We start from the raw sequence: 16156 nt of genomic DNA, 5'->3' as shown, positions 1-16156 counted from the left end.
GCAGACTCAGACAGTCAGACTGCAGTCCTGATTCCTCAAGGTAGATGTTTTCCACAGCTACCTACAGAGAATAGGCAATGGAAAAGCTGAGGAAATATCAAGCAAAGCAAATTTTTACCTTTTATTTTTTAACCAATGCTAGCAATCTAGCATCAACTAATAGGGTAAACGCGGTATATTCCGACACTTTAAGGACGCATTGAGAAATGAAAAACTATAAAAAAAACCGTATGCGTTACGCAAGTTCTGTTGCCTTCACATGACTCTCAAAACACTTCACTACGCATCAGCAACGATGAAACGTCACAAAATGTTGCCATATTGATTAAAAAGCCTTTAGAATGGAAACCTACCAAATCCCTATATTCCGTCACTGTGTGTGGCAATATTCGACACATGGCGAGTCGTATTCCGTCCGCGCTTCAAATTCAACTGATACGTAATGCCGACATCCACGTGTTCGAATTACGTTCGCTGTGCAAGCTGTATTGGAATACAACATGGCTTTGAATTAGAAGTTTAGAACACTAATGAATATTGAACACTACTTAATTACGCTTTTAATTAACGCTTATTAAGCTTTTAATTAGGCAAATTTTAATTTTTGTACATAGCTTGGAACGATCTGTGTGTGTCCAATTCAAGTTGTGGCGGAATTAGTTTTCATGTGTCTAAATCCATTTCTCAACTTAATCATCTATTAATTTGTTTACCACTTGAAATCAGCAAATACAAGTTTACTTAAAGGATTCATAATATATTCACAGACATATCTAAAAGTCTCAAACCATAATATTCTTCCTATACAAACAGTTATTCACTATTTGGTAGAGCAAGGTCAACTGTCAAATTTGACACATTTTTCGATGATCTCACTGGGTAGCGTGCATTGTCTCTCTTTGGATCTCAATGTTTTCCTGCTAGATGGCCAAGACCTAGTGTTTTGGCATTAGTTCGACGCGCAAATGTATGACGTCACCATTTCAACCATCAACAAACGCATGGAACTAAAACAAAGCTTAATATAAAGGAAAAGCTGGAGAGGTGACGGAATTACCTACGATGTCGGAATATACCGCGTTTACCCTATATTCCGGCACATTAAGGACACATCGAGAAATAAAAAACTATAAAAAAATGTATGCGTTACGTAAGTTCTGTTGCCTTCACGTGACTCTCAAAACACTTCACCACGCGTCAGCAACAATGAAACGTCACAAAATGTTGCCATATTGATTAAAAAGCCTTTAGAATGGAAACCTACCAAATCCCTATATTCCGTCACTGTGTGTGGCAATATTCGACACATGGCGAGTCGTATTCCGTCCGCGCTTCAAATTCAACTGATACGTAATGCCGACATCCACGTGTTCGAATTACGTTCGCTGTGCAAGCTGTATTGGAATACAACATGGCTTTGAATTAGAAGTTTAGAACACTAATGAATATTGAACACTACTTAATTACGCTTTTAATTAACACTTATTAAGCTTTTAATTAAGCAAATTTTAATTTTTGTACATAGCTTGGAACGATCTGTGTGTGTCCAATTCAAGTTGTGGCGGAATTAGTTTTCATGTGTCTAAATCCATTTCTCAACTTAATCATCTATTAATTTGTTTACCACTTGAAATCAGCAAATACAAGTTTACTTAAAGGATTCATAATATATTCACAGACATATCTAAAAGTCTCAAACCATAATATTCTTCCTATACAAACAGTTATTCACTATTTGGTAGAGCAAGGTCAACTGTCAAATTTGACACATTTTTCGATGATCTCACTGGGTAGCGTGCATTGTCTCTCTTTGGATCTCAATGTTTTCCTGCTAGATGGCCAAGACCTAGTGTTTTGGCATTAGTTCGACGCGCAAATGTATGACGTCACCATTTCAACCATCAACAAACGCATGGAACTAAAACAAAGCTTAATATAAAGGAAAAACTAGAGAGGTGACGGAATTACCCACGATGACGGAATATACCGCGTTTATCCTATCCTAGATTGGTTATTCATGAAATTTATTCATGTTAAAGTATGACAAAAGAAATTTGTGTAGGTATATATATATTTAATAGTCAAAGTTTCTTATTAAAATTTTTAAGTACCACCAATATAACATATTTTCAATAATTTTAGAATCTCATGGCATGATCATAAACTTTGCTAATAATTAGAAGACAATCAAATGAATTCATCTAGCCAAAATCTTGAGGCTCCAAAAATTACAGGAAATCTCTAGTTGATACTATGTATGAAAATAAATATTTTCTATGCCTGAGAACACATTGTTAGAGGAAATATCTAATTGTCAGATTGGGTTAAAAATGAAACATTTGAGATAAAAAAAACATAGTTGAAATGCACTAAAAGACATATTTTGTTAGGCCCAGTTTGGGTGTATTGCAAGTCATTTTGTTGGGAATGTCATAATTTTGATATATTTTTTTCCTGTCAGTTTAACGAATCAATTACTCTTACTTATTAAGAAATTAGCTCTTGCAAAGTTGCATTAGACATAATGGCAGGGCCTGCAGTGCCTTCAGGCAAGCGTCCTCCACCTCCAAATGCTCGCTCAAGTTTGCTATCTGAAGAAGAAAACCAAACATTGTTCAAGTTGGTTGGAAATAGAGTAACGGTGAGTTGGAGTGTCATATGTTTCAAATTTTACTGGTGCTTTATTAGTGTATATACATGTAAATATAGATTTATTTACATGTAAATTTACATTTACATCTAATACATTTACATGTAATGTAGGTAAATGTATTATGCATCAATTTATATGCTTGAGGTAATTTGTCTTCCCATGTTTTTCAGTCACCACTTTCCTTTTGGGTTGTTCTTAAAATATATGGTTATTTATACATATAGTATGGTTTTTTATTGAATAGAATAAGATCCATTCCCACTACACACTATTTGCAGTTGAAAGTTTTGATTGTTTTTTTTTCTGCCACAGTTCATTTCAATTGTTCACAATGTTGAATTTCTTCCTTTTTATGATATCAGTAGGGTGAATTTCCTTAAAATAGAATATCAACTAAATGAACACTACGGTACTCTTCTAACTAACCTTGCAAACAAATACTATATTATAAATATGCAGTGCTGAGTGTCAGACTCAATTTTGTATTAACACGTTCACTACGATTGCTTCATCTTGTACTATTATTTCATTTTTTGTACTTCTTTTAAGTAGGGTTGCCAGACGGTAATTTTTTTCCAGACAAATTCCGTGATTTAGTTTTTCTCAATTGCATTGCCCGGCTAAAATTTATGATAGGGTACTTCCTAATTAAATTTTAAATACTGCAAAAAGTAACTAAATGGAATTTTTATAGCGGAACCTACAAATAAACTAGTATACATTGAATTATCGGCCTTTTTTGGCCTTTTTTGTTCTCGGATTTGGCCAATTTTAGGAAAATATATATTGAATTATCGGCCTTTTTTGGCCTTTTTTGTTCTCGGATTTGGCCGATTTTAGGCAACCTGAATTATGTACCACTACCTCCTGGAGAAATACATTTCGTGGTACGCATATGTACCAATACATAGTCAACATGTTAAGATATGTGATATATATAGTACATGCATGAATTAACATACAAGATGGACACTGGGCTAAACAGACTTCTGAAATAAGTTTGTAATAAGACTTGAACTGGAAAGTTTAAATCTGTCTTCACAGCAACCTATCTCAAATTTATTGGTTATAAACTGATTTGTTCAATTTTTGGAGATTTATAACACTAAGGAATAACTGTTGACAGGGATTTCCTAGTGTTATTTCTCATAGAAAGTGATTCCTAGACACTGTAGAAAGAAACTTGTCACTATTTGCCTCTAGTCATAAAATTGTAATGAAAAAAAAATCTGCTCTTTGAGCTGCTGAAAAATGTAACCTTGTCCAACAGATTCTTGCTGCCGCTGTGGTGCAAGTTTTCACTACAAAGCCACCAAACCACAATGATTGGGTCAAGGCACACTGTGGAGTAGCAACTTTTTCAAAGGATAGTTATCGCAGATCTCATTACATTCAGGTGATTTCAATTGGAGTAATACATAATTATCTTCTATCAAACTAGCTTATTTGTTACCATATGAAAGTGCAATCCTGTTGTATTTAACTTAATATTGCAAATCAAAATGTCATCTTTCATCCAAATTCTTGAAACCTAACAGTGTAGGTGCAGATTTTGTGTATAATTATTTGATGCTAATATATTTTATAAAAATTTAACCAGTTATTTATTCTTCAGGTCTACGATGTCATCAGTGGAGTGAAGCTGTTTGAACAGGAGCTTTACCAGAATTTGACATATGACAACTCCTTGCCATTCTTCCATCAGTTCCAGGGAGATGTGAGTGATATGTACCACTTCTGATATGTCTCAAAAGGCATTTATCACCCAATGTTGAATGTAGGTACCTAGCTCAGTACATAATTTGATGAAAAGAAACTCCCATTATGGAAACATTTGTAACAAAATAAATTCTATCTCAATAGTTCATTGCGACAGAGATTAAAGGTTTGGCATTTATGAAGCCTTAAGTTCTGTTTAGTTAATAATTTGGTTTATATTATTTTGTTTAGTGTGTAATAATGTTTATATTATTTTATTTAACTAGTCAGAAACTCCAGTCCACTTTTATTCTGCATTATTTAGATTATTACAATTGAATTGTCTAAAAATTGTTTGAAAGAATCAAAAGTACTGGTATTCATGCTGAAATAGATTTTGTAATAATTTTAGTTTAACTCAATCTCAAAATGGGTCCCTAATATTCTATAGTGCTTATAATTTTTAAAATGGACATTTTTCAGGATTCTGTCATTGGATTGAGCTTTGCTGATGAAACTGAAGCTGCTTCATTTTACAAAGTTTACCAGGACCGAAACTTGGCCAAGCAACGCAAGAGAGAAGGTAAGAGGTGTGTGGGGCACTGTGGGCATCACCTCAATTGATGTCATGTAACTTGAGCATAAACACGTTTCTTGGATATGATTCCTTTTGGAATTCTCACCTATAATGAGTGTGTGATATCAATCCTATCCAAACTTGTATCCAAGAACTTGTACTTTGAAATTTCATTTAATATCTTATGTATGATAAGTGCTGTTATCATTGATACTTAGGTACTGATCATCTTAAGGACCAAAAAAAAGAAGGGTAAAAAATAAGCCTCTGCCACCATGTCCAAGAATTCATCTCAATTTGAATCATTAATCCACTCAGCTGTCAATAAATATGTATTTAATTATGAAGGCACCTTAATAATAATTAGACCAAAGAAATATAAGGCTGCTCAAATATGAGTACATTTGTTAGTGTTTTGTTTTTCATATAATAGATTGAATTACATGTGCATAGCTATTCTCAACTATCAGAACTCTGTTCTATTATGCCCCGTTTTTACCTATCACTCATCAGAACTGTTCATATGATTCCAGTTTTGGATAAATTGATTCATTTAACTTTTAACTTGACCATCTTCTCACTACAAAGTTTTTGCTTATATCTTGATTTTGTTGAAACCCTGATTTTTATTATCAGAACGCAAACGGCAGCAGAACCGTCAGAATGAACTGCAGCAGCGGAATGTATTGCAGCCGCAGAAGGGTGATGCTCAGCTTGGCGGCACTAACACCATCCAGAGCAGTGCTAACTTTGCTCCTAGCTTCAACAAATATAAAACGTCCAAGGGCAGGAAAAATATCCGGTAAGCATTTTTATTTCAATTTTCAGCCGGTTCTACGTTTTGTTTTTGCTTTTTGAACAAGAAATCTTAAAAAAGGTTAGAATAGCTGTAATTACACCAACAGATTTACCAAGCGTTGTTTGGGATAGAATATTTGTTTGATTTGAAAATATTGTTTTTTGTAAACCATTCTTCCCCTGATCCTGAACTCCCTAATCACGTCTTTCTTCCTCACAATGCCTTCCCCTCTCAGCACTCCTTTCCCCCAATCACACTTACCTCCAATCACATACCTAATCACGTTCTCCCCAATCACCTCATTACTTTTTGAACTATAATAAAAGTTGTGTTTATTAATATAATCCCATTGCTGCCTGATGAAGCACTGAAATTCAATTTAACTCTCGTTTTGAAATTAGAGTGAAACTCATACCCTTGAGAAAATAAAATTTACGTTTCAATTTCTTCCATGTCCTATTTTGGCCCAGTTTGCAATATATATCTCATGGTTTTACCATGCAAAATACAATTTAAGGTGCTGGTATTGTCCTGAACGGCAGGTATGTGCGCTTAAATAGCTCAATTAATTTCCAGTACCAGGCTAACAAGACAAAGAACATGCAGTATAATATTTTGATGGATTTTTACCTGTTTGTGCAGTAAGGAGGAAATAGGCCAGCCTACAGATTTCCGCCACATCACCCATGTTGGCTTCGACCCTGATAATGGCTTCGCTCAGTTCTCCGAGGACGAGTCGTTGCAAAAGTTCTTCCAAATGGTGGGTTGTAGCTGGTGGTGGGTTGTAGCAGGGGACGGGTTGTAAGAGATGGCAGGTTGTAGCTGGGGGCGGGTTGTAAGAGATGGCAGGTTGTAGCTGGCGACGGGTTGTAAGAGATGGCAGGTTATAGCTGGGGACGGGTTGTAAGAGATGGCAGGTTGTAGCAGGGGGTGGGTTGTAAGAGATGGCAGGTTGTAGCAGGGGGTGGGTTGTAAGAGATGGCAGGTTGTAGCTGGGGATGGGTTGTAAGAGATGGCATGTTGTAGCAGGGGGTGGGTTGTAAGAGATGGCAGGTTGTAGCAGGGGTCCATTTAACCGCCCAGGTTGGCGTGGACCACACAATACGCTTTATTATAAGTTTAATAATAACCATTTAACCGCCCAGGTTGGCGTGGACCACACTATACGTTTTATTATAAGTTTAATAATGACATTTTTACTGTCCAGGTTGGCATGTCCACACTACTCGCTTTATTATAAGTATAATAATATTTTTTTAACGCCTAGGTTGGCGTGGACCACACGATGCTGGACCCTCACACGCGTAACTTCATCTACGATTTCATCGACAAGAACGGCGGTATCGAGCAGGCCAAGCGCGAGACCCAGAACTACTCGGCCATGTTCTCCGCCACAGCCCCCGCAGCCGCCCCCGCCAACAACAACAACAACAATATTTCCTACAGCGACCACAAGGCGGCACCGCCACCGCCGCCACCCGTCGTCTCTAAGCCGCCCCCGCCGTCTCTGCCCGCGCGTAACGCCCCGCCGCCGCCGCCACGTAACATCGCCGCCACCAGTCACGCGGCGCCCCCGCCGCCTCCGCCTTCTAAAGTCTCCGCCGCCGGTCCGCCACTCGGCGGCGGTAGGGCGCCGCCGCCGCCGCCTGCTGGTGAACTGTTGTTTTATTTGCGTGATCTTCAAGCGTTATTTCCTTAGCATTTCACAACTGTTTATATTCATGTTGTTTCTTTTTCCCGTAGTTGCAAAAATTGATTTCTTCGTCTTTGTCTCTGAATAATAACAATACTTTTTTCATGAGTTACTTACCGCCTAATGACATAACACTTTTTTTGTGGGCCACTAGTCACCCACTGCCACCAGTCGCCCACTGCCACCATTCACCCACTGCCACTAGTCACCCACTGCCACCAGTCACCCACTGCCACCAGTCACCCACTGCCACCAGTCACTACCCCCCGCCTCCCTACAGCCCCCCGACGCGCGCTCTCAGCTGCTCGACCAAATCAGGGGCGGCGCCAAGCTTAAGGTCAGATTTATTTCTTATTTTATTTATTCATTTATTATTAATTTTTTATTTTTTTATTTAAACTTATTTATTTATTTATTCATTTTTTCAACTCATTTATGCTATGATAGTGCAGATTCTAAACTTTTATTATGGCTAAAACCTGCATGTAATGTAGAGAACTTAGTGATAGTTTAAAAGTAGAAATATTAGGTTTTAACTATGGCTATTGCGTGCATGTAGTGTAGAGTATTTGTAGTATTAAAGTAGAAATATCAGGCATCAATTAGGGCTTATTCGTGCATGTAATGTCCAGTATTTATTTATAGTATTAAAGTAGAAATATTAGGCTTTAACTGGGGCTGATTTATGCATGTAATGTATTAATTATGTATGATATTGTAGAAGAAATATTAGGCGAACAAGCGCAAATTAAATTCAAATTATTTAAATGTTAGAAATGTTTTTATTGCGTGAACTCTCATCTGATTCTTCTTTGGAGATAAAGTTAGGCTCGAGGATGAATTTACGTACGGTAAAGAAGCGTTAAATTTGAGTTTGAAGTTCCGTGTCAAAACCGTCAACAATAACAACAATTGAACAGAGGATTACTCGACTGGCGTATCGCTCAAGTATAAGCCACCAAGAATAAGTTTAAAAGTCCAGGTAATATCGACAAGCTTAGTATCGCGGATACTTGACCGAACAGAACCAGCAATTTGCGGTGTTAGGCATCAGGTACACTAACAAATGTTTATGACGTTAACGAAATTGATGAATAGTAACAAATTTTGTATATGATGTTAACGAAATTGATGAAGAGGCCGAGCGCAACGGCCCAAGCATCAATTCAGCATGCATCAATTCCACATGCATCAATTCAGTTCACATTTCGTACGTCAGAATTTTGCTGCTTCTGAAATATTTATAATGAAATTGCAAGTGCATTTACTGGCACTACATTTTCCTACTATTCTTTAACAATAAATGGAGGTAATATCAACATCTTCCCGGTTACTCTTTTCTTTAAGTTTATATTAATTCCTGTTGTTAGTTTGAAAAATTGTGCTCGCATTTCCCAATTATGTCTAAATGAATTTTGCCGAGGTTACTTTTAGTTGCTTCAATTATACCCAACACGTGCGTGTAGTTTGTGTTGAATATATAAACGTATTGTTTGCGTTCAGTGTTTAGCTTCACCCTGTATGCCTCTCTAACTTATCGAATAGTAATAATTTTACTGTGTACGTTTTTACGACTTACTGATAATTTATTTTCGGCTTACTTTCACGTCATACGTTTCTGCAATTTACCGAAAATTAATCATTTTAATACAGCAACCATGTATTTCATCTAACCTCTTTACATTCACTATTGGAACTCTAAATGCTACGTAATTCTTGACATGGGCCAGTCAGGTGAACGGAGTTATTTCTCACATACATTTGAGAAAAGTTTTCTATATACCTACATCAGTTACGGGAGTTGTAACGGATGCAAAATTGAATTAAATCATTCATCCCTACTAATTTAGTCATCACTTCGGCTTTTTCGGTTTTAATGGGAATTCGGCATACAATAGTCGGCATTATGGGCGTTTCAAACTCCACATGCATGAGCTAGTTTCTTTGCATGCGCTCCAATCGAAAGACGTTAACGTATGGTTTTAAATATTATTTTAATGGCGTTATTCTGCACCTTCAGTGTTTGTTTGCTCGCCGCCAGTAAGGCAGATGGTAGCTGCTATTTTTTAACATTATGTTGCTGGTGTTATCTTTTTTAGCGCATTTTTTATATTTAACTGAGTTATATTTTTTATATAATGCATGTAATAGTAGTACTGAGTTATATTTTTTATATTTTGCTTGTAATAGTAATGTTATCGTGAACTTTGTGCCCTACACTCGTCTACCTCGGCGTTGCCTCTTCAGACGCCTACGTCGGCTGGTCAGGTAGATCTGCCGAGCTCGCTTCCTTAAGAATTATTAAGCTGAAAAATCCGCTTCCTTGTATTGCTTTGCTTCTGTTCACGTTTTAGAAATAATTTTTTGCCGTGTGGTGTTTTACTTTTGTTAACATTTTTGAAATACTTTGTCTTGTGCTTTCCTTTTGTTTACATTTTAGAAATAATTTTTCGTCCTGTGGTTTGCCTTTATTTTCATTTTAGGAATAATATTTTGTTTTGTGGTGTTTTGCTTCTGTTTACCCATTTGAAATACTTTTTCGTCCTGTGGTGCTTTGCTTTTGCACATTTTTTGAAATACTTTTTTGCCTTGTGGTGCTTTTCTTTTGCTTACATGTCTTAAATAATTTTTTGTCTTGTGGTGTTTTGCTTTTATTTGCATTTGAGTAATAAGTTTTTTGTTTTTTGCTTTAAAAATTTAGGCTTGATTTTACTTTCACATCACTATCCCATACCGTTTATTGATTGATGTTTCTCACTATCGCTTTTACTTCATATCTGCTTCATTTGTAATGCAAATAAATAGAGCTTTAAACGGTCATATTGACCGTTTAAAAATGGGTCTCTAGAGACGTTCCTTGTTCCTTATTAAATGATAGTATATGAGTGGTTATGATATACGACTCCGTGCTCCATGTATATTTTTGTGTTTTAAATTGATTTATTTAGGAGAACCCGTGATTCTTGAAGATACTGATTATAATCACCGTATTATGGTTAGTAATGATTAATTATCAGTACCTACTAATTTAATTCTTTATTTTTTATTTATTTACACGTTATTATCTTTTAATCATTTGTAAATTAGTTTATATGATGCATCTTTCGCTGTTGTGTATAGACGATGAACTCCCGTATAAGTAGTAATAAGTTATAAAAACAGCCGTAAATACGATGGGATTCGATCAACTGGTCCTAGTAATTAAGCCTATTCAAGCTAGGCCTATCGTATCATTGCTACGAAACTCCTTGCACTTCATCCTTGATTCACTGCAACGTTTCAAATTTCATTCAACTATCATTTAACTTGATACAAATCACCTAACATTACAACTCCATTTTCGTATTAATGCCACTTATCGATATTATAAATGTCGGGTATAATTGAGAATTTTAAGTTGTTCTTCGTTCTGGGGTATTGATTAATGACTGATTATTTAACTTTGGGGCGTTATAATAAAATATTATAATGGCTTGATAGTTTATTAATGGGAAGCTTTGTATTGGGGCATTCTGATGACATATTAAGATAGCTTGACGTTGGGTGACTTTGCTAAAATATTGAGACATTTCAATGTCATTACGACATTAAAACGTTAAATTTTACGTTTTGGCTTATTCATGACGCACTAGAATGAGCAGGAACTGTAAAAATAGTTCAATGTTTTGAAGTGAACACATTAATTAGAGTAGTATTGAAGGAGAGAAGCTATACATGAAGTTACATAGTTTAATATATTAAAGGGTGTTTTAAGAGTATGCATTATAATATAAGATATTATAAGTGATGTCACGTCTAGTTGTGACGCATTACCGTGTTGCAGAAAGTGGAGGTGGCGGAGCGTGCGCCTGTAGCAGACTCGCGCTCGCAGCTCCTCGACCAGATCAGGGGCGGCGTCAACCTCAAGCGCGTNGTCTTATGTGTTTGGTCTATAGTAAATTCTTGGTTAGGTCTTATGTGTTTGGTCTATAGTAAATTCTTGGTTAGGTCTTATGTGTTTGGTCTATAGTAAATTCTTGGTTAGGTCTTATGTGTTTGGTCTATAGTAAATTCTTGGTTAGGTCTTATGTGTTTGGTCTATAGTAAATTCTTGGTTAGGTCTTATGTGTTTGGTCTATAGTAAATTCTTGGTTAGGTCTTATGTGTTTGGTCTATAGTAAATTCTTGGTTAGGTCTTATGTGTTTGGTCTATAGTAAATTCTTGGTTAGGTCTTATGTGTTTGGTCTATAGTAAATTCTTGGTTAGGTCTTATGTGTTTGGTCTATAGTAAATTCTTGGTTAGGTCTTATGTGTTTGGTCTATAGTAAATTCTTGGTTAGGTCTTATGTGTTTGGTCTATAGTAAATTCTTGGTTAGGTCTTATGTGTTTGGTCTATAGTAAATTCTTGGTTAGGTCTAATGTGTTTGGTCTATAGTAAATTCTTGTTTAGGTCTTATGTGTTTGGTCTATAGTAAATTCTTGGTTAGGTCTAAGGTAGTAATTTCTCCATGAATGGATGAAATACAAATAAATTTGATTGTATGTCTTCGATTATGTTGAGAGTTGTTTTCCTATGTTACTTGCATCCATTCATTAGAATATATGGATTAATATTTAATAGTGTTTCGTGAGTGGGTCTTCAACTATGCTTTAAAAATAAAGGGTGAATTATAGGATGAGTTGTAAGATAGTGTCGATGCGACCTGAAAATGGTCGCGGAACTTTTTTAGAGCGGATTATTTTATCTTTTGAATACACACAAATAATTTACAGATGATTGATTTCAATTTATCAATCATGCCGGTAAGTATTTGCTTATTCAACAGAATGAAGAAAAATAATGGCCACAATTTCGGACTTATTGAAGAATTAGTAATGATATGTAGACTCTAATGTATTCATATAAATAATTGCAAAAATCTTGGGCCTTATTATCAAAAAACTAACCCAGTAATCACAGGTAAAAAGTACTTTGGTACTTTTTACCGCTATACGCACTTGAGCGAGTTTTGATAGTACGGTCCCTGAACGGAAATTTTGATTTAATTTTTGTTTAGGTGGAAAACGAGGATGACGGAGGCGTGGTGGTTCCTCCCCTTGGTGGCCTGGCAGGGGCGTTGGCTGAGGCGCTGCACAACCGCGCGAAGGTCATCCAGGGCGCCAGCGACGATGACGACGATACGGAGGACGAGGACGAGGAAGAATGGGAGGAGGACTAAGGGCACGTCCTTACGCAGGACACGTCCTCTGGTCCTGTGGGAGAGTGACACGAAGAGAGGGGTTAGGAATGTCCTGTTGATTAGGTTTGAGGATATCCCGTATCATAGGATTGAGGATATCCCGTAAATGAGATTCGAGCATATCCCGTTGATGAGATTCGAGGATATTCCGTAACTGAGGTTGGAGGATATCACGTTGATGAGGTTTGAGAATATTTTATAAAAGAAGTTTAAGGATATTCCGTTGATGAGGTTTGAGGATATTCCGTTGATGAGGTTTGAGGATATTCCCTATTAAGAACATCCTGCCGCTCGGCTCCGAAGACTCCCTAAGCAAGGTTTCTGAAATATTTCACAGAATCCTCGAAGATTCCTAACATTTTTTACTCGAATAAAGTTTTTACAAATGTGATTTCCGTTGAAAATGTTAACATCTGTTTCTATTGTTTCTATTGAAGTGACAGAACCATTGACACGGTGTCTATTATTATTGAGAACGTCGTGCTCAGATTCTCAGCATGTATTGGCACCAGCTATTGGGAATTATGCGTTTGCCAGACCTGTCGTAGGCTGGAGTGGCGAGTCACGTCCGACCAGGAGACGCTGGATGAGAATCACACACGTTGGAGTTCATGGAAAAGTCGCCAATTATCAGAGCATAAACCTGGAGAACCGTCGTAAGGTGAATTGCATCGGGCAGCTGACATGAAGTGAATATTATGCCACCGTTAGCGTAATACTGATTTTTGAAGTTGGGAATAACTCGTAAGGTATTTTGATGACCGACATTAAATGTTTGAGAGCAAGTGCTTGAGGTGGTCTAGGTATCCTAACTTGTCGGAGCTTGTCGCAGGTAGATATGGTTGGTCTGGCCGATATGAGTTTTAGAAATTCAGTCGAAAAGTATTGACTCGGTGAAAAAGGTTATGTTACTGACGGACCATATTGTAAAGTTGGTGAAAGTTGAGCTTTGTGTATAATATGGATGTAGGCGAGGAATTGAAGTACAATCTTTTTGAAATAATAGGTACAGTTCATCATAATGAATGATTGATTCACTGCTGGCGAACGACTCTCAACATCGTCGTATAATCAAAGGTTCAAATTGATTGACTCACACAGAGAAGCAGACTTGGTCAAGGAGATCAGTTGTAAATGTTTAGTTATTTGGATCTAATGCCGCCACCATTTCCAATTTTAAAAATATTTCTTTTTGGCGGGATGGCATGAGGCCACTTTAAATGAAAATAATTCAAGCTTGCAAAGCAGGCTACTTCTTCGTAATGATAAGTCGAGTATTGCACTTGTTCTTCCCGTAAACTAACAAATAAGCTTTTTTAGATGCAATTGTATGTGAATAAATCTATTTTTATAGTAACCCTTTTCTGTTTTTTTTTTGTGTGAAAATAGAATCGTTAAGTGAAATTAGTTTTCGATATTGCTCTTACTGATCGATTGTCATAGTACTGAGAGTAGCGGAACCAAGTCCCGAAGTGAGAATTTATTCAGTAGAACACTGAAAGTCCATTAATTGCTGTGCATGGGAGATTTTTGAGGTCCAGAAGCCTGCGTCGCCCTGACTACACCCATGGTTGAACTAGTATAAGGTTGACCCATGAGAAGCTCATTTTTGCGGATGTAGTTTGTTGCGACGTCACAGACATTAACCATTGACCGAAATGCGATCAAACCAGTCAACCAATCCGTTGTGGGAATGACGGGATTGTTAACGTTTCTCGATCTCAGAGACGTAACAAGAAAGCTGAACTGAAAGACGGAAATCCTCGTGGGTCAACCTCATATAGTTCAACCATGGGTCTACCCTCCTCATGTAGACTGGATACTTCCAAGTTTGGGCACCTCTTATAGAACTGTGCAAAAGTGGGAATAGTGACATCGGTGTCGGCAGGAATCCGAGTGTACCGTATTCCTCTAATTTAGGGTAGAAGAGAATAGATTTGTCGGCATTGAAGAAATAGGCCCACGGCCTGTTTCCGATTCTTGTACTTTTCGCGACTTGATTCCACAAGGGATCCGACCTTCTGAACCCAATATTTCCATAACAAACTAATTGTTTGAGGTAGCTGCTGGACTTATTGCCTGGTCCGTAAGGTGCTAGGCATTTCAAGAAGGTTAGCACGTGTTGAGAAAGGCATTATGGGTGAGCCAGAGTCTTCCCAGACTCGTTATTTCTGGTCCTTAAGTGTTTTGGTGCTTCTGTTGACTCGAGGTTTATAGCTGAAAATTATAATTGGTAATAATTATAACTATTTTAATTATTTATATGCTATTACATTATTATTATTATAATTTTTTGCAGTGATTCACTGAGTTCATGCATGTAAAGGGAATCCCAATACGTTGAATTTGAAACTTTTTTCTTGAATGGAAGGAAATGGAATTGGTAAAAATCTTCTTGAGCACATGTCTGAATTACCGGTGCCCTTAGAAAATTGTAAGAAGAGAGGACAGTTTTTATACTCACGGGTGATTGTAGAATTAGTTGTTTTTGATGTTTGTTAAATTCTTTTTTTTTAGTTATACACGCGCTTGGCCCGTTTTCTGTTCGCGGTGCATATAATGTATGCACCGCGATTATGTAAGCATTGCAGTGCAATTTGCATTAATTTTGTAATAGAATATCGTACTCAGTGACTGCGATAGCTTGAGTTGGGGATAACGCCTCTATGATTTAGTTACGTGTGTAGGGCCTTGTATTGGAAATGCGAAGATTAATGTTGCATGTTTTCCTTTTATCATCGTTTGTGTTGTTTTATATGAATAGACTTTAAGAAGAATTATAAATATTAAATGGGAAAATATAATAAGTGTTACACTTAATCTAAGCTTCTTGGGAAACCATTGCCGAATGTATTTGCTCACAGTTGAAGCGGCACAAATTAATAAAACTAGTATTAAATTAATAGAACTGGTCGAACCTGTAGAACCTAAAAATATTTATGAATTATTAAATTCTGTTCCCAACTTATAAGTTATTAGTGATGCTCAGGAGAAAATATTAAAACCAAATTTAGGTTTTGTAATCTTATTGGATAAAGTTTAATTAGATTTTAAATTTTAGAACATTAACTCTTGGAAACTGTCATTGTCTCAATGTTTGCTTAGAGCGATTTTTTGATCAGTATAAACTGCCAAGTTTTTTTAGAGTGACTCGTGTATTTTCAGTTATTTGTTTTTGTCTGTTATCTTCCCATATCTTTTCCAAAAAATGATTCGCCATAATTCCAATGGAACCAGCGCTTAAATATCCTGCAATAATTGTTGCTATCGAGTGAAGCTCAACGTTTTTTTTTTCTAACCGTATATAGTGTATTTTGTCTGGACTAAATATATAACTACATCAAAAAGAACAGAAAATAACGCAGCTCGGCTAAGATGCTCATGTACAGCGGGGTTAGCGTAGAAAATTCTGCCATGTCTTGCCGGTCACCGATTTTAGAGAACGCTTTATTTTGTATTGCTCATTGATTTTCTAAACAGCAACACAATGCGCCAACCTTACTGCTGTTAATTAC

The 16156-nt window shown here is 36.7% G+C and overlaps 1 protein-coding gene across 1 annotated transcript; it reads left to right on the top strand.

Annotated features, from left to right (window-relative positions):
• Positions 1–2466: 2466 nt before the first annotated feature.
• LOC108665680 (neural Wiskott-Aldrich syndrome protein) lies at positions 2467–13998 on the top strand. Its single transcript, XM_018152457.2, has 10 exons — positions 2467–2641; positions 3924–4049; positions 4269–4370; positions 4835–4934; positions 5565–5730; positions 6370–6487; positions 6995–7379; positions 7660–7757; positions 11244–11330; positions 12459–13998. Exons 1-10 carry the CDS (start codon positions 2525–2527, stop codon positions 12618–12620), a joined length of 1461 nt encoding a protein of 486 aa, XP_018007946.1. The 5' UTR covers positions 2467–2524; the 3' UTR covers positions 12621–13998.
• Positions 13999–16156: the final 2158 nt, after the last annotated feature.

The sequence above is a fragment of the Hyalella azteca genome, unplaced genomic scaffold, assembly GCF_000764305.2.
Source record: "Hyalella azteca isolate HAZT.00-mixed unplaced genomic scaffold, Hazt_2.0.2 contig5580, whole genome shotgun sequence".
NCBI lineage: Eukaryota > Metazoa > Arthropoda > Malacostraca > Amphipoda > Hyalellidae > Hyalella > Hyalella azteca.
This window is presented reverse-complemented; position numbering and strand designations above follow the sequence as displayed.

Bases quoted from the DNA above. Each gene is read 5' to 3' on its own strand.
- LOC108665680 (XM_018152457.2), top strand. From the start codon at position 2,525: ATGGCAGGGCCTGCAGTGCCTTCAGGCAAGCGTCCTCCACCTCCAAAT. The intron at 4,050-4,268 runs GTGATTTCAATT...TTTATTCTTCAG, and splicing joins GCAGATCTCATTACATTCAG to GTCTACGATGTCATCAGTGG. The intron at 5,731-6,369 runs GTAAGCATTTTT...CTGTTTGTGCAG, and splicing joins AAGGGCAGGAAAAATATCCG to TAAGGAGGAAATAGGCCAGC.